This window comes from Callorhinchus milii, unplaced genomic scaffold (genome assembly GCF_018977255.1).
Source record: "Callorhinchus milii isolate IMCB2004 unplaced genomic scaffold, IMCB_Cmil_1.0 Scaffold4, whole genome shotgun sequence".
NCBI classification, from domain to species: Eukaryota; Metazoa; Chordata; class Chondrichthyes; order Chimaeriformes; family Callorhinchidae; genus Callorhinchus; species Callorhinchus milii.
The window spans coordinates 22,234,628-22,253,488 of record NW_024704745.1 but is presented as its reverse complement, the minus strand read 5'-3'; the positions used below and the strand labels follow the sequence as shown (position 1 = coordinate 22,253,488).

General features: G+C 38.4%; 1 protein-coding gene across 2 annotated transcripts in view; it reads right to left on the bottom strand.

Annotated features, from left to right (window-relative positions):
* Window positions 1-18,861, bottom strand: part of lrch1 (leucine-rich repeats and calponin homology (CH) domain containing 1) — an 81,366-nt gene that overhangs the window by 9,862 nt on the left and 52,643 nt on the right. The window contains exons 8-17 of one of the 2 annotated variants that reach the window (XM_007891757.2): window positions 16,366-16,471; window positions 15,376-15,473; window positions 14,911-14,978; window positions 11,498-11,584; window positions 9,806-9,901; window positions 8,442-8,490; window positions 7,538-7,579; window positions 5,842-5,958; window positions 4,648-4,689; window positions 3,182-3,269 (exon numbers count right to left, since the gene is read on the bottom strand). In XM_007891757.2, coding sequence (XP_007889948.1) covers window positions 3,182-3,269; window positions 4,648-4,689; window positions 5,842-5,958; window positions 7,538-7,579; window positions 8,442-8,490; window positions 9,806-9,901; window positions 11,498-11,584; window positions 14,911-14,978; window positions 15,376-15,473; window positions 16,366-16,471 — 793 coding nt within the window. The remainder of the gene's footprint in view (window positions 1-3,181; window positions 3,270-4,647; window positions 4,690-5,841; window positions 5,959-7,537; window positions 7,580-8,441; window positions 8,491-9,805; window positions 9,902-11,497; window positions 11,585-14,910; window positions 14,979-15,375; window positions 15,474-16,365; window positions 16,472-18,861) is intronic. The other variant, XM_007891758.2, reaches the window with a different exon arrangement.

The following is an 18,861-nucleotide window of genomic DNA, read 5'->3' as shown; positions in this document are numbered from 1 at the left end:
AAAGCGCTACATCAAATGCACGCATTATTATTATTTTTATTAATTCTGTCAGTATACAGATCTAATTTTAATTTGACCTTTTTAGAATATATGGGATTTAGAGGAGAACAATTTACAAGAGATGATTGACTGAATATTTATGCATTTAATCAGATTAACAACTTATTATATTGACTACACTAAAGCATAAACTCACCTCTTCAATTGAACCCACACCCCATATTAAATTGCAAATTTGGTTATGGCAGATTAAAGCATTAGGTATAGCTTTATGTTAGGTTAGACCAAATTAACTAGTTACAGATGTTAGTGAATGAATACTAGCGAGAGGATTATATACAGAATACAAAATTCTAGAGTTGAAGATGTAATTTGGAAATAAACTGAAACAGTTTAACTTTAACGTTCCACTGTTTATAAGTATAAGCTCTCACTGACTATTGGAGAATGCAAGGAATTGACCTCTTCACATGTACTCTCTTGTTGCTAAACCAAGTAATAGAAGTATGATTAACACTCAAACTTTTATTAGTTGACATCCAGCTGTATTGATGAATACTAGATTTTTTAGCCAGGTATTAAAGATACTCATTTTGCCCCTTGTTTGCATAATTTCTTTAGTTAGTTATTTGTGATTTTTTTTCCTGTTTGCTTATATAGCATAGAACAAAATTCTAGATATTCTAATTTATTTTCCTGATGCACTATATAAACAGCAGCTAATCATAAGCAAAGGAAAACATTTGAGTAAAACCTTTGCTAAGGGCTTAAATGGAAGAAAACCACTGGGCCATATCAAAGCTGACAGCCTCATTCAACATGCACTAAATTCCCAGTCGAGATAAGATTAGTGAGAATTCACTAAGAATATAGTTTTGTGCCAGTATGTTCCTTGATGTTTAAGCAATCCAGTGAATCACTGTTTAAAATATTAAGATTCTTAAAGATAGATCTGAGTGGATAATGTCAACAGCAATTTAAGTACTGTATTTTTCATCTTCAAAGTTTAATGCAACTGCAGCCTTTGGCTTTATTGATATGGCGACACAGGGAAAAGTCAAGCTAACCTGACTGCTCTAAAAAGGCTAAGAGAATGACATACTACTTTAGAAATAAAGCAAAATGACTGTCAAGTAGCCAAATACATGATGTCATATTCCTGTACAAGGAAATACAAAAAACATCTCTCTGCTTAGTCTGTTTCTAATGAAGTCGCTACTATTCCTGAATAACCTCAACACAACAGCCACAAATGCACACATGTATACAATCTATGGATGAGTAGCGAACATCAATCATGTGAACTGAATGATATGCAGATCAGCATCATTTATCACTTTCACAGAAGAAAACAAAGATGAATAACATCTGGAGTGGATTTAAACCCAATTTCTGTATTTGTTTTTTTCAGGGGAGGTGAACTTCCTTTCCCACTATTCTTTCAACATCCAAGACCTGTACAAAATTCAGATTATTTTACGCCTGTCAAAAACTAAGCTTCCCATTTTCATGTTCTTTTTCATTTTCTCCCTTCCCTCTTCTATGTGTCTCTCCCTGCTGAACAGTCAGGCTTCTGTCAACGTTAATCAAACCCAAAATATCACTTAATGAACTGTCCCTTTGACCCAAACGGCTTGCCGATTGCTTTCTTAATTTGGGCCAAATCTCAATGCTTAGGAAAACTAAGAACCCCAGTATCCCAGTTTTTAAGAATCTGGGACACAAAATTACAAAAACAATTTAAAAGTTGCCAGATATTCAGTCTTCACATCAGTCAATACAAAAGCATGCAGACAGCAAACTTTGGTCCAAGAGTAATGTATGTAAATGTTTCTACTTTTAATTTCTTAAAAAATTACAACATGCAAGTTCAAATAGATCAAATTAATTTCTATAAAAGCAACTACTACATCTTCTCAGGCCGTGAAAGTGATTGGTTGGAAAAGTTAGAAGGAGCTAATCCCTTAGGTACAAAAGGCACGATTCGTAAAATACTTTTTATTTTGCTTTTCATCAGGTTCCAGTTTTAGAAACCTAGAAACATTCCACTTTGACCAGTTGAGCATTATTCCATTGATTCTGTAGAACCTGTGGAACTAATCAGTGCTAAAGAATACACAAATTTGACAAACTTATATTGTTCGCAGTAATTGCCCCCATGTGCCACAGAGAACTGTGAAAGCTAAAACCTGTCAACTTGGATTTTACTCCTATTTCTCCCCTCCTACATTTTAGATAAGATTTCCCTTTGGGTACTTCTGTCTCATACACACACCCCAGTACAGAAGCAGGCAATTTATACAGCTCTCTGCCTATTCTGTTCCTAGAGGTAATCTCCCCCTCCCTCCCGCCCAAAATAATACCTGGAAATCATCTGCTGATATTTTCTCCGTACCTGGGGAACAACATTTCTGCTCAGTGTTCACATCTAAGATGCAACATGTGTGAGATTCAAGTAGCATTAACATTGCACCAGCTTGTAATTTTATTTTAACATTCAATCTGAATACTCTTGCAGCAGATCAGCAACACTGCATTCTCTTAAAAGGTTCATAGAAAATGCAAGAAATAGACCACACAAGATATTTGTTGTCTTTGTTTCTTTTCAAATAATAATTAGTAATCTCGCAGCTCTGCAGTCATACAGCCCAACCTCCTGCACCTGTAGCGTCACTACCCATTCTGGAGGCAATTCTGAATTCTATTCACATCAATAGCAGGCAACATGGACAATGGAACTGAACAGTTCAGTCAGATTTAAAATGTTTTTTGATAATTGTAATGGCCAAGATTGTGGCCTTCGTGACCACTAGAAATCACATTAAAATCACTAAAAGTACAACCTTGAATAGGTTCTTCAAATACCTTGGTGAAGTCGCAAACGTTTAACAAATGGGTCCAATTTCTTATGGTGCAGCACAGTAGTTAACATAGCTGCATAGAGTGATTTCTTGCACCTTTGTCAGTGTATGCATTCAATGGGCTTGTGGTCTTTTTACCTCTACCAAAATTAAAACCTTCAGTCTTTCCGACTTAAGAGATTTTGTAACAATTCTCACCATAATAAACATTTCTTTTTGGAGAATGACATTGGAATAAGGCATTTTTTATTTTTTTTTAAACGCTTACCATAAGATGCAGTCAAGTAGTAAGATTAGTAGCCATTGAAAGATTTGCTTACCAGATCGTGGCTTTAGCCCAAAGGGAGTTGTGAGAGAGCGGGCTGTAGGAGACATAGTGGGAGTTACTGTAGGAGTCTTCTCTTCATCCTACAAGGATTTAAACAAACCAACACTTGGAAAAGGAAAAATAATTCACTAAATTCTTGGCAAAAATGACACTAATTTCTTCCCTTTTTCGCCTCAGACCTCACTACTCTAGTTTTGTTAAACATTTGTGTTTCGGTTAAATTTGATTATTTTAAAAATTTCCTCTTCACCTCTTAAGAAAAAAGATGTGTTTAGCTTTAACCACTCTATGGTACAAACTCTGACGTCAGCAGTTAATCCTGATGTCTAGCCTGCTTCTTGTTGAAGTAGAACAGTCTCACAATGAAGGATCATCATTATAGATTAATAAATTGGTCACGACTGTTTGTGGGACACTGCTGTGCTCAATTGACTGCCGCATTTCTCCCACAAATATAGTCAATTCACTTTACAGTATATTCTGTGAAGCGCTTTGAGACGTCCAGAAGACGTGAAAAGAGCTATACCAAATGCAAGGATTATTATTATTATATAAAAAAGAAAAGCACTTGTAAGCAAATTAGTTCAATATATCCCAACAATTGTCAGAATATAAGAACATAAAGTAGTGGATTTATATTGAATACACCACCACCACCAGCTCAATGAAGGCTAAAGGATGAAGAATTCCTAGAATGGTGTTAAACGGCTTAGGGACATTTTATCCTTTTGTATATGTAAGAGTCAATATCTATTTAGTGATTCCAAAGGTGGCTCTAAATTGTCCTCTATCATTTCCTTGGTTCAGATTTAACATTAAGTAATTTGCACAAATGGACCAGATAGATACTTCTTCTATTGTCAATTCCAAACCCTGCCCCTTTAAGAGGCTGTTTCTTTGCAGAGACACCCAGCTTTCTTATCTTTCGGAAGCTGACAAAGCAGCTTAGAGATAAGTCTAACATGATTTTATCCTTGTTCAACCAAGATGAAATCAAAGTTCTCGTTACCAAAGTTGAATGTAATTTAACTTAGTGTATTCATTAGAAGTTATGTAAAAGTTACAAGTGTTAAAAACTGCATAAAACACTTGCTGAGGCACTAAAATACCTGAAGAAAACAACATGCATTTATACAGCTCCCTTTACATAGGGTCTTGTCTCAGAGCACACCAGCAATCTGGCCTTAGAAAGAATGCATCCTATTTTATTCAAGCAGTTCTGATCAGGTTGTGAGTCACAGACATTTGTTTGCAATCAGCCAATGTGCTCTTCAATAATGCTAAATGATTCCTGGAGCAATGCCTACCTCTGGTTGGATTACTAATTCAGGGAATACAATTTAGATATTATGCACAGAAGTAAAATTTGTCCTGTAGCCAGAATAGTTCTGGTACATATCAGAAGTATAAGTTAACCAGGGAATTAAACTCCAGAAAGTAAGTCCTTGAGATACTCACCTCACCCTGAGAATCATTTCTCTCCATGCTCTCATTAGCGGTCTGGGTAGATTTCAATGCATGCAAAATAAAGAAAATATTTAAAGCACTTAATTCTATAAAAAAACAACTTATTTCATATCAAAAAAACAAAAAGCAGAGCTCACCTGATGGCCTTATAGATAAAGGACATTGTCCAGGTTAGAATTAAGCCATACAGAAGTGAAGATTATAGGTTTGATTTCTGTTCTGTGCATAAATAACCAGGGGAGTATCTGAGAAACTACAACTGGCTTGAGCACCCAGAGTGATCAGTATTCCCAATCCTGATCTTATCCAATGACCCACCGCTGGGAGTGTACATGTGTGGGAGTTGGACAAGCATTGGATCAGGGTCAACTGTGATGCTCTCCACAGTCAAATATAATAATCCCTCAAAAAAACAATTGCTCATTTCAATTCATGACTGTTTGTGGGATACTGCTGTGCGCAATTGGCTGCCGCATTTCGCCCACAAATATACAGTTCACTTTATTCACAAATATACAATTCACTTTTACAGTCTATTCTGTGAAGCGCTTTGAGACGTCTAGAATACGTGAAAAGCACTATATCAAATGCAAGGATTATCATTATTATAATAATATACATAATAATCATATTATTATTATATTATATATTATACAGGTTAGAATTAAGCCATACAGACGTGAAGATTATAGGTCTGATTTCTGTTCTGTGCATAAATAACCAGGGGAGTATCTGAGATACTACAAAAAAAAAGAAACTAAACTGTAAATATATATATATATTATACATATTTATTTCTGAAAAGCACTATATCAAATGCAAGGATTATTATTATTATTATCCTGTTGACAATCACTGTGTGAAGCTGATCAGACAAGATCAATCATTTCTGAAGCTATACTGGTCATCATTTGTTAGGTCATAAGTAATATTCCATTTTGCTTCCAAATATTAATTCTTTGATTTCCAATTATTGAAATTAAACTTGTGGGTTGTAGCATACCAGACAGCAACCAGCACCCATGGAACTTCATCCCAGTAAAGGTTAGATTCTTTAGAAAAAAAATGAAAATGAAACAAAATGTCCATTTAAACAAAATATAGCTTTTACACTGAAAAAGAAGTTTCAATCAGAAACGACAATATCGTATCTGAACACCCAGAAGTAGCAAATCACTTCAGTACCTGTTTGGACATATTCCAATCAAACCGCTGAAATGTCAGGTGAGCCTCATGTTTTGTTTTCTCCAACATCACTTCCCGCTTCCTCTGAAATTCCAGCTCTCCAATTGAACTTTCAGTCTAGATTAAAAGGCAATTGTCAGCGATTCTTACTATTAAAGCAGAATTCAATTCTGAAGTATATTTATTGTTAAATAAGGATTGGGTGGCATACAGGGTTAGTACACTACCTTTTCACTTCTGGTTTGAATCCAGCTCAAAATGATGGGATGAAAGCCTCCTCTTTTGCTGGCTGTTGTGCTTGGGCAGTAACAACACTGTTCCAAGTGGGGACAGGTCCACAGCACAAACCTCCCCCAATTCACAACACAAATTTGCAATCTCACATGGAGAGACCACTTGGGAATGGTGTGAATGCAAATGGAAAAATTGGCACTGATGGAATAGATGGTGATCTTTTGAGAGGTTATAGTACATTGTTGAGCAGAATAAAGGGAGCTTTACTCTGCATCTAGCTGTGCTGTCCCTATCCTTGGAATGCTTAATACGTAAAGTGGAATGGTATCTACTACGTCGGCCTTGATGAGCACAAAAATTCTCCAAATACACCCATTTAGTAGTTTACTATCAACCATACATTAACAAGTATGTTGAGGCTATCTTTTCCTCGTAGACAATAAACCAAAGATAGCCTCAACAAGTATGTTGAGGCTATCCTTTCCTCGTAGACAATAAACCAAAGGGTTACTTGGTCAATTAAATATCAGAATTCAAAACCTATTAAAATATAATACACTGATACATTCCAATACTTGCTCTACTGATTTAGAAAAACTCATTTTCCAATATTTATTAATGCAGTGGTATTAATATTCTTTCATCCTGCAAAAACGGACTCAATAACTAACACATTTAAATAGTTTTTAAAAAATGACTGGTTGGCACATAGAATATTGGGTTGTAGCACACTTTCGTAAGGCAATATTTTGTATCCAAAAACGCAGGTATGGGAAACCTGCCCACTATTGAGCCTCATGTTCCCTACTGAGATTATTTGCAAAAGTTTCTATTGATTGTCAAGCTTTTCACAAATTGTGAGACTTTCATGATCGGTTTGGTAGCATATTTACTCTATCAGACCTTTCATATCAAATGTAAAAAACTTTAAATTTTCGAAATAGATGTATAAATACTCAAAGAAAAGGTATATTAATCTAATGAAATCCTGAAATATTTTGAAAAATAAGCCTGAGGTAAACCTAAACTGCTTCTAAAGTTAAAAGAGAGAACAATTTTCATACAAGGGTCTCATTTGCAATATTCACAAACTTAAAATGTTGGCGCAATTGTAACCTCTGGTCTGTGAAATCTGTAGTGGAAATCGTGGTTTAAGTTGATAAATTCCAAACATGTTTCAATACTGCTCTATTGACTTGGGATTTTCAAGCCAGAAATTCAACAAAATACCCCTTTGAATTTAAAAATTAAAATTAACATAAGAAATGCTGTTTGTGAATATTACCTATTAGATCCCCATTGTAATCCATAAGTGAGGTTATTCAAGGAAAACTATTTTCATTATTCCAACTATTTCACAACAATGCCAAGAGTTTCTGTTAGCAAGGGTTAGTGATGCAGTGAAATAGATAAATGGAAGTTAGAATGTGTTTACTGAAGCAGATAAAATAGAATGAATGACCTCAGATGGAGAATCTTCATCTACACATAATGGAGGAAGAGCCTAAAAATGAAAACATGACAATGACACAGCTGGTTTAGCATGAAAAGTAAAATCATAATTACACCATACTTACAGAACCACTAAATTTATTATGCAGTACAAGTCTGGGACAATCAGATTCCTTATAAGGATAGAAATATGCAGAATAAAATAGTGGTCAGGGTTTGAACACTTACAGATTGTGAAAAAACACAACTCGTGGACAAGGAGAGGATATACATTTAGAATTTACCAAGCTTTTTGCAATGTTGCACTGTTGAAAAGCACAGAATGGCATGGGGTAGGGGCTTTTGAGATGAATTGGAAATTGGCTAGATCACTGGAAACAATGGAGCTGCACTAACATGATAGGAGCCTACTACAGTAAAGCATCTTTATAACAGTAAATTATTTCAACAAATTCAAGATATAATAGGTAGCTATTTTAAAAATAATTTAAATGAGAATTTATGAGAGAGACTAATATAATATTGTCTTTTGAGTAAAAGCCAGATGGCCAACAATAGTCTCTTCTGGTCCTGCACATTCCCAGGTTCAGTACTTTTACTGGATTTGGTGACATTTTAATTAATATCAAGTTTTTTTTAAAAAAAATTGGATCAGTTTTGTGCTATTATTCTTCTCATCTTCTCAGCCATTGTCCTGTGTGAGATGCAACTTTAACTGCTCATTTCACAGTCATATTCTGTGTTAAATTGAATAACTGAGACCTATGGATTTTGAAATTCTCACACTGACATTTTAGTATACAATCATTTAAAATTCACCAATCTGCTCAAATAGAACCAGTACCATGTATTTAATTAAACAATTTTACTGACTTAAAAACATATATTATCCTACATTTAGGTAACTAACTCACCTGGTAACTGGAGAACTTTGCTGTGGAAGTGACTTTAGGTGTCCTCCCACTGGAATAAACAAAGAAGTGCACTTAGCAATGCCATCAATACAACTGTGCTGAATTAAATCTGCATCCCAATTAAGCTAGTTAAAGCTTCACATGCTATAGTTTCCTCCAGTGTCCTGACCAATAATTTCCCAAATAAAATTGTTCATTCCCTTCATGGCTGTTTGTGGGAATTCCTGTGTAGAAATTGGCTGCCTCATTCGTACACAAAAACATACTGTCACACTTTGCAGTAAATCCTATGAAGCGCTTTGGAACATCCTCTGCTTTGTAAAGAGCAGAAGATAGAACTTACCAAAAAATCCAGAAAAAATAAGCATTCAAAATAATGGAAATTGACATTCTCATTCACAGGTAAAGAAATAGAACCCCAATTCAGTTCCAGGTAATCTAATTTAAACTAATGGTTTCAATATTTTAAATATCTAAAAGCAAACAAAATACCCCTTTGAATTCATCACGGGGTCTTGTGAATTTGATATCATGTCCTCAAACCCAGGGAAATCTTATGGAATAAATTCATCTTTGAAGCACATTTCACTGAAGCACAGCTGTTTTACAGCTCCCAAACAGCCATTCACAAAAATACACAAACTGAAAAACATTTACAGTTCTTAAGAGTAAGCTAGCATTTCAAATAGTCAACTTCATAGGTTTGCACACACCCAAGATTTGGGAGGAAAAGAAAACAGAAACATCCATGAGAAAGATTTAGTATAAAATATTTAAAATCTAAAACAGAAGTATAAAACCATATGCAGTTCCAGAATTTTCATAGCATAAGTGTCAAAAATTAAAAGCTGATGAATTTTAAATTTTAGGTAGTGTGGGATTGAGTTGAATAGTGGTCAGGTTAGATACACATTCTAGTATCAACGCTCCTCAACATATGGAAACCCTCTATAAACCTTATACAGCAACATTAACTACTGTCATAGTGATATGCAAACGTTTGCAATGTAATATGATGGGGTGCAGGAGTGAATAATTTGTTGAAAAAAGATTATCACACAAATTTCTAAGTTCTGCGATGTTGAAAAGCAATGATGGCTCATCTGTACAATCATCACTAATATATTAATGATTAATGAGGATGGAGGAACAATAGGAAAGTGAAGAAATAGAGAATAGTTTGAAATGTGATGCACAATTGAAGTCCAGTACAATTAACATATGAAATCTGGTGACAAGAACTCAGTTTCTGGGCTAATTTTCTCTTTCATTTTTGTGTGTTTGTTTGACTTTGTAAAAATACATTTTGTTTCCATTTCTTCCTGTTAAAACAAACATGATCAAAAGAAGAATTCATTATTTACTTTATAGCAGATGCTTGCATTTCCAAACAGACCAATGTTTCCGATCGCAAAGGATATTGATGAGCTCCACTACTCTCCTCATAATTCTCGTTTAACCTGAGTGCCAAGAAAATAAAGACTTGAAATAAATGTATAGAAAATACATCTACATTATTTCACTTGAACAATTTATCAAAACTCTCGCATCTCTTAATATAAATCAAGTTTTGAAAAACATTTTTTCAATTTGTCATTTTTAAATATTGTTATTAAACATGTTGGTGTAAAAATTGATAGCAGTAGCCTTGATATAATGATCTTCAATACAAATCAGTATCAACAAGGCTAAGTCCCTCCTGCTTGACTCTCATCAGCACCTTCTCAACTCAGGCAATGAAGGTGTAAAACCTCAATGTCTTATGAACCAAACTATCCTTCAAACCTTACATTCTGTAAGGATTTTGTAATTAATGTGTTAAATATTATCTGAGATTCTCAAGGCTGAGAAACACACAGGCTGTAGAACATCTCCCTAAAGGTGTCTATCAGTTCTTTTCCCATGGGAAAATAGGACTGACTCAAGGCCACTGGCTGCTTGAGCTATGGCTCCATTTTCTCAGAGGAAAAATTAGAGACAAAGCAACTATCTTGCAAAAGATAAAGTAGGTGAAAGGCCATCTACCAACTGGATAGAGAGAGATCGGTTCGGGAAGAGAATCAGAAGAGACAGGGAGTTGGAACTTGGAGTTGCAAACCATGTTCCAGCTTCTGAAGAAGGAAGACTAAGACTTAGATGACTGTCAACAACTTTATCAACGTTCTCCAGTCAGCAACAGTACAGCAGCACCTGGATATCTTTTGGGTGATTGAACAGGCAACAGTACAGTAGTACCTGGATACCTTTGGGTGGATTAAATTGGACATTAAATCGGACATTACGTCCGCAACATTTGGTTCGGCCAACCTTAATCATTGTGAACCGTGAGTGGATACGTAAGCATTATTCTGTTGTATTCTTTTAACTACCTATTAACCATTCTTAATCTGAATTAATAAACATTATTTTTTGATATCAGATTTGTGTCAGTCTTTATTTTACCGCAGGGTTAAAATGGACATCTTACACTTCAGCCTCTCACTAATTCTGTTTTCCTTCATTTATGCAACAATAACTTATCTCTGCCAATACCTCTCCCAAGTGTGGAGACTCTCAGCTGCATCTTCAACACCTGCAGCTCAATTAGTGGGTACAAATACATAGCCCTTTGCAGTATAATAATAATAATAATAATCCTTCCATTTGATATAGCGCTTTTCACGTCAGGAGGACGTCCCAAAGCACTTCACAGAACACACTGTAAAGTGAATTGACTGTATATTTGTGGGTGAATGCGGCAGCCAATTGCGCACAGCAATGTCCCACAAACAGTCGTAGATTGAAAGTGACCAATTTATTTATTTTTTGGGGTTTTTGGAGGCGTGTGGAGTAAGGAAACTTGCCCAAGTTTTCGCCCTGCCTGGAATTGAACTCAGGTCTCTCACTTGTAAAGCGAGTGCTCTAACCACTGAGCTACAGGACTCCACTGTAGCTCAGTGGTTAGAGCACTCGCTCTAACCTGTGTAACCAGTAACCTCTAACCAGTATATCCTGTGAAACGCTTTGAATGTTTCACTAACGTGATAAGGCACTATATCAAATGCAAGAGTTATTACCTCTGCTGCTCCTGTGATAGGCTGTCTGGTGAACTCAGGTTTTCAGTCACTTCTGGATGAGTGTCCAGATGCTGTGCTGTGTTTTGCCTGCAACAAAACCATAACAAAATATTTATGTTAGCGTGTTAACTTTCTCATGCAAAATTAAGTTTACCTCTTTATTTGAAAAACTGGATGGTAAGAGTGCAATGTGGATACACGAGCATGATACCAACTATGACATAATGGATTAGGCTGCAAATGTAGTATTGCGTAATTTTGGGCCTCTCACTTCAGCAGACATTAAGGCTTTAAAGGGGATAGAGGAGGTTTATGACTCTGGGGACAGTGTGCCAGTCAGATGTCTGGGTGGAAACCATGTGCACATTCAAAAAAGACTGATACATAGTTGAGAGAGAATAAAGTTGTTTCTTTAAGCATTGGTCAGTGTTTAGGAATTCCAATACTCATCTGTAACAAGGCTGAATTGAAGACTCAACATTTTAGGGTACAATGATTATTATTTAAATTTACAAGTATAAAAATCTGCAGTACCTCCGTCATAATTGTGGTTGGGATGTTACATTCAGTAATGTTGATGAAATTTTTATTTTCACAAGAACAATGGGGACGCAATTCTAAACGTAACCTCATTACCTGACCCAAAGCAGTTCAGGCAGGATTCCCCCATCCAACACAGGGATCAGTTAAAGAACAAAATAATAATACTTGCATTTGATATAGCACCTTATCACACTGAACATCGTTGAGACGGCTCAAAGCACGTCACAGAATATACTGTAAAGTGAATTTGACTGTATGTTTTGTGAGCAAAACTCGGCCGCCAATTGCTGACAACCAATCAGCTTCCTACTTAAATTTAGGTAAACAGAAGCTTGTGGAGTTAAGGAAACTTGTCTAATGCTTCACCCCGCCCAGAAACCGAACCTCTTGCTTGCAAGGAGAATGCTCTAACCAATACATTATAGGACTCCACAAAATAAAACAAGAAACAATAGTGCTCAGTGAACAAATCCCCTTCCCCGACGAAGTGTCCTAATTACAGCAGCTCAATGTGCAAGGTGTGGAAATAATACCGGCCATTTCTGCAGTGTGTCAGGAAGTTCGATTCTAGCTGAGGGGAAGACAAGTGGGTCTCCTTACCAACCACGTTCTTCCAACTCCTGGGCCCCCTACCGCTGCCAGATAGTGAGCTGCCTTTTGCACCGAGCAATCAACTCCTTTCCCCCGATCTCGCGAGATTAAAGGCTGACAGATGCTATGCCCTCCCACCAACTCCTCCTCCCCCACCCCCCAACACGATTGCCTGTTTGCCAGATAGTAAGCTTCCAGTCATTTGAAATGGGATCCACCAGCTCCTCTAATCTCGAAAGGCTGGATTTCGTGCCCTCCCTCTAGTGAGAGTCTGCCTTTCCTGCTCCTCCAGCTCAGGAGGAGGCACGTGATCGCTCACCTGCAGCACATGCTGTGAGCAGGCCCCAGCCTATTGAGAGCAGCAGTTTCCTCATAGCAAGCTCCCTCTTTCCCCAGTGAGAAAATCCTCCATGGCCTTCACGACCTTCCCCACCCTACCTCTTTCAGCGCCTTGGGACGTCCTCCCAACGTGAAAGACGCTATGCAAATGTAATCTTGTTGTTGTTATGATCCTCCCACCTGGCCGTTCCTTTTGCCTTGTTTCATGTCTGCCATCCCACTTACCCCGCCATTTCCCTTTTGCCCCCCACTCTCTGGAGCTCCATTCCGTCTTCCGATTCGCTCCCTCTTTCAAGGCACACTCAGATTCAACTCTCTGACCATGCTTTTTGGAATCTTTTCCCCTGTCCTCCCACCCCACCTCCCGGAGCCCCCATTCCCAGCTCGGATGCCCAGTGTTGAGTGCTTTGAGACGTCCTTCCAACGTGAACAAGGCGTTGTGTAAATGTTATGTTATATTTCTGGGAATGAAACATAAAAATATTGCTTATGCGGCCCGTGGAGGTTTCTCAAAACCGTCATCTGACCCTCAGCAACCAAAACGTAGGCCACCCTGATCTATTAGATGAAAATATCTGGTGGATTTATGTTTTTTAAATCTACATTTTATTGTGGGTCACAAGAAAATATCATATTGCTCCACAAGTAGTTGCTAGTAAGTGTAGTGGCTGGCTTCTTCCACAGGAAAACATTTGTGCTAGCAAGGTCCCACAAACAACTATGAGATGAATATCCAGTTAAGCAAGAGGTCTGTTGGCTAGGACAATAGCCAGTCATGTACCGTAAGAGTGCATTGCGATTTGCTGATAGTCACTTCAATGTTACTCATCCAGATAGTGTCAAAGAAAGCAAAATTCTCTTGTCCCTTCAATGAGCTATATTTTCTATTTGAAAAGAAAAGGGAGTTTCTCCCAGTGTCCTGGCCAAATATCTCTGAGACAAAAAAATTGGTCATTCATTTATGGGACATTGCAGTGTGCTGATTAACTGTTGCACTCAGCTAAAAGTACAGTCACTACATTTTATAGAAAACTCTGAAGCTTTGATCAATTTTGAGGCAATAAGAAGCTACATCCAGATGCAAATATTATTCACTCCTTTATTTGTTTTAGGATGGCTGTTTTCTTTATTTTTATAAATTTTCTTTGGTGTTGAAAACTTCACCTTTAATCATTTTCACAAAACGATTCTGCTGCCTCAAAGAAATTGCTGCAGTACTCAATTGTAACCACTTGGTTGCATCATAATTAAAATACGTAGGTTAGCATTACCCTATTCTCATTGCTTGGTGTGCTATATAGAAAAGCAGCAGACAAAAATTTTGCGCACATTAGAGCATCACCAAGTGGCAGTGCTCATCTGGAACCACCCACAACTGCAGGCTGTGGACCACAGACCAGCCATGTGCAGTTAATTCACAGCACCACTGTATGTACTTATATGATACAACAAAACAAAAACTAGAGATATTATGATCTGCTGTACAAGCCAGCCATTTCTTCTTTACAGGAACCACCCAACGTGATTCCTGCAAGCTAGCCAGCTGCACTCACACACAGTGAAACCCATTATCACTATTGAGTGGCATATTACGGATCCTAAACACAGTATAATGAAACTGCACTATGCATTGTATAAATTACACATACATACACCTTACAAAGACCATATGCTAGAAAGATCCAATTCACAGTTGTCTTCAGAAAACTTAATGTAACAGTTCAGCAAACTGATCTTTTTTTGACTGAAAGAATGCAATATACACAGGAAGTCTATCAATAAGTTCAACAAATGCAGGCAAGTGTGCGCTATTTAAAGCACAACGTGCAATTTATCTGAATAGAAACATCCGTATAACCTAGGGCTGACCGTTGAGAAAAATGGCAAAACAAACTAATACACTTTTAATAAATAAGTAGAAGTACAGTAAATCTACTAACATTTGTTCTACTGTCCAGCTTATGTCTTCTTCGATTCTCAATGGTTCCTCAGGCTCGATCACTCTTCCCTGTTGATACATAACATGATAGATTTCACATCACAAGTACATATACAACTTTACAACATAGGCACATATCTCAGTTCAAATTGTACCAAACTTACTATCTTAGTTATCTTTGGGTTACGGCCAGCTGAACCATCTATTCAGAGACTACATTGAATTTAATTGTAATGATTGGAGAACAGATTTGGACAGGATTATTAAAGAGTTCGAGAATGCTTCATGTGTAAAATATTGATCTGAACCAATATTTTGGTATTTGCAGAAGGGAGGAATGTACTGAATTAGGATGAGTTTAAATCCTTCCGTTTCAGGATACAACATGCATTAACAAATGCTTTTTTAATAGAAGAGCATGTTAATACATAAATACTTCCAAGAAATACTTTGACAAGAGACTTGCCTTCATATAAGTCCTAAATTCAGAACTTAGAGCAGTGTCTCGGTCCTCTTCCACTTCCACATCGTTTTCTAGTTGTTTTGGTTCCAGGTCAAACTCCACTGAAGCAACATTAAAAATAAATGAGATTTGTACAAAATCAATGATCACACATTATAAAAATAAAAAAGATAAAAACAATGCAGTATTCTAACAAAATTAAAAGGCGATGCAGCAATACTCAAAGATGAAATAGTCAAACTAAAGTATTGCCAATATGACAATCTGAACTTCAATTACTAGACTCAATTACTGGGGGAAATGGTCGGAAATAAATCGGTGCCAAACATTATATAAAATCAGGCAAAACCTATTTTATTACTCAGCAAAGCTTAGTTCTTCCTAGTTCAGTATCTCTATATTGTCTCCCTGCCCTCCAGAAATCGAAATAGTGAAACCTTTTTATTTTCGCTCATATTCTCTCCCCTTCTGAATAGGTTTTTGACTCCTTTTTAGTGTTCATGATGTGCACATGGATCATTCAACATAGCAGAAGTATCTAGTAACATGTTAACATAATACAGCACTTGATTGCAGATTTGAATTTACGTTAGCTTTTTAGAACACAATTAAAGTTGTCAACCTCGCTCAGCTGGCAGCAGTCATGCCTTGGATTTGAACGTTGTGGGTTCAAGCCCCACTTTAGGACTGTAGTGTTCACAGTAAAACATGACACTCCAGGGCAATACTGGGAAGCACTGTATTATTGGAGTGCTGTCCCTGGATTAGAGACGGGTGTGCAGGAGGACCTGAAGCTTCTCCTCAATGAGCCCTTCCCATCGGTGCACACAGTGCCAAATGACAACAGCCCTAAAGACCTCTTCAGTCACATTATAATTGTATATCTTCTGAATGTGATTTAAATATCACAGGTAAACAGCTGGTCAGGCAAACCTAAAAAAAAATCTGAAGTATGCCTACTTACTCCAAGTGGGTAAACTGGATACAATTTACCTTGTTTTGATCTAATGTTCAAATAGTCCTCCTGCTTGTGGAACTGATCTTCCTCTGAGATATTTGCCATCTGGATTGTCAGACTGCCTGTATCTTCATCTGAGGGCTGAAAGTGGAAATCTCTCATTATGTGCAATGTACAAATGACAACACATCATCTATAAGCAGTTCGCAAGAAGATTTAAAAGGAAGACCCTTCTATTCCTTTGCTTTATTGAGTTTATAATGATATCTGAAAAGGATGCACATTTCTTTGAACCACTCCAATCCGGCTTCCGCACTGCCCACAGCACAGAAACAGCCCTGATCAAAGTCACTAATGACATTCTGAACATCTGTGATCAGGGCTCCCTCTGTCTCCTTGTCCTCCTCGACCTCTCTGTCGCCTTCGACACTGTCGACCACTCCATCCTCATACACCTCCTCCCCACTTTACTCAATCTTCGCGGACCTGCCCTTGCCTGGTTTGATTCCTATCTCTCTCACCATCTCCACTTTGTTGCCTCTAATCTTTTCTCCTCCAGCCCCCGCACTGTCACGCCTGGTGTCCCCCAGGCGCTGTCCTTGGCCCTCTCCTCTTTAATATCTATATGCTCCCCCTTGGTGACATCATCCGCAGACATGGGGTCAACTTCCATATGTATACGGATGACACCCAACTCTATCTTTCTGCCTCCACCTCAACTCCAGGACCACTGCTGTCCTGACAGACTGCCGGTCGGACATCAAGTCCTGGATGAGGACAAATTTCCTACAGTTGAATGTGAACAAGACTGAGGCCCTCCCGATTGGCTCACGCCAGTGCCTCTGCACCTCAGGCTCTGGCAACATCAACCTCCATGGTTGCACACTACAACTCACCAAGCCAGTCAGGAACCCAGGTGTCTTGTTCGACCCTCAATTGTCATTTCTCCCCCACATTCAAGCCATGACCCGCTCTGCCTTCCCTCACCTCCATAACATCGCCCGACTCCGCCACTACCTCACCCCTCAGGCCACTGAAACTCTTGTTCATGCCTTCATCACCTCCAGGTTCGACTATGCAAACGCCCTGCTTGTTGGCCTTCCCAACTCCTCCCTCCACAGGCTGCAGATAATCCAGAACTCTGCAGCCCGTGTCCTCTCCTGCACCAAACTCCATGACCCCATCTCCCCCACTCTCGCCCAACAACATTGGCTCCCTATCCTTCAGAATATCCAGTTCAAGATCCTGGTCCTCACATACAAAGCCCTTGATGGCCTCGACCCACCCTACCTCTGAACCTCCTAACCCCCTACTAACCCGTCCGTTCCCTCCACTCAGCCGGCTCTGGCCTGCTCCATGTCCCCCGACCCACCATTGACGAGAGAGCCTTCAGCCGCTCTGCCCCCAGCCTCTGGAATTCCATTCCCCAGTCACTCCACCTCGGCCCCTCCTTAGCCTCCTTCAAGTCCCGCCTCAAGACCCTTCTCTTTTGACCATGCCATTGGCCACCCCCCTTCCCCTCCCCTCTCTTCTCCCCCCTAACCCCAGCTCGGGTCTGAAATGCTGTACTCTGTCCAGTGCCTTGGGACGTCCTCCCGACGTGAAAGGTGCTATAGAAATGTAATCTTGTTGTTGTTGTATGTTGTTTTAAAAAATTCTGATTAATTTTCTTACTGCAGCAATTTGCTGTATCATCCATCCTGCTTCTAAATTAATCAATCAATCGATGAACATAGACATAAACAACAACAACTTGGATTTATACAGCACCGTTCCACGCCGGACAGCGTCTCATGAAGGCAGCAAGATCACAGTGATAGCAAATATTAGTTAGATGGGTGGAAAATTAGCTTTTCAACAGAAAGCAACTGATGACAAATGGGAAACGATCTACCTTGGGTCATTGTCTAGTTGAGTTATTTTGGATATCCTGGCATTTATTAATAATTATACAGGAGGACCACAGTTTGCAAGATTAAAAAGTGTTGCCATCAATTTATGTGGTTAGCTGACAAATGTAAGGCTAATGACAGTGGATTTTACAGAGAGATGGAAGGAAAAGGAAACTTTAAAGTCTACACATGAAGGGGAAGCCTCATCAAAGCTGAAATAGGAAAAGGGTTTCGGGTGGATTAGTACCATTTACTGAAATTTTCCAGTTAACAAGAAAGTTTTCTGCACACTCTGGGGTTCCTAAGCCTTGGCTCTTGCCAGCCTGCACCTAATACGCTTCAAAATTAGGTAAGCTGGATGGTTCCCTCAGGAGTGAGTGTACATTCCTTTCCAATACATGGGAATTTCTATGTGTAAATGTGATGCATGGAACTCTCAATTTGGTTTGGATACTTTTAAGCATGGTGATGGGTTTCCTGCATGTGTCAAAGACACCTAGCTGATCAAAAACGAGGTCTTGCCCCGTCTCTTTCTGTTTTGAAGTCCAGTCTCAAAACCTAGCTCTTCAAATGTGCCAATGTGAACCTCTCCCTCCCTCCTCTGCCTTGCTTGGCATTCAACCCCATCCTTGTAAAGTG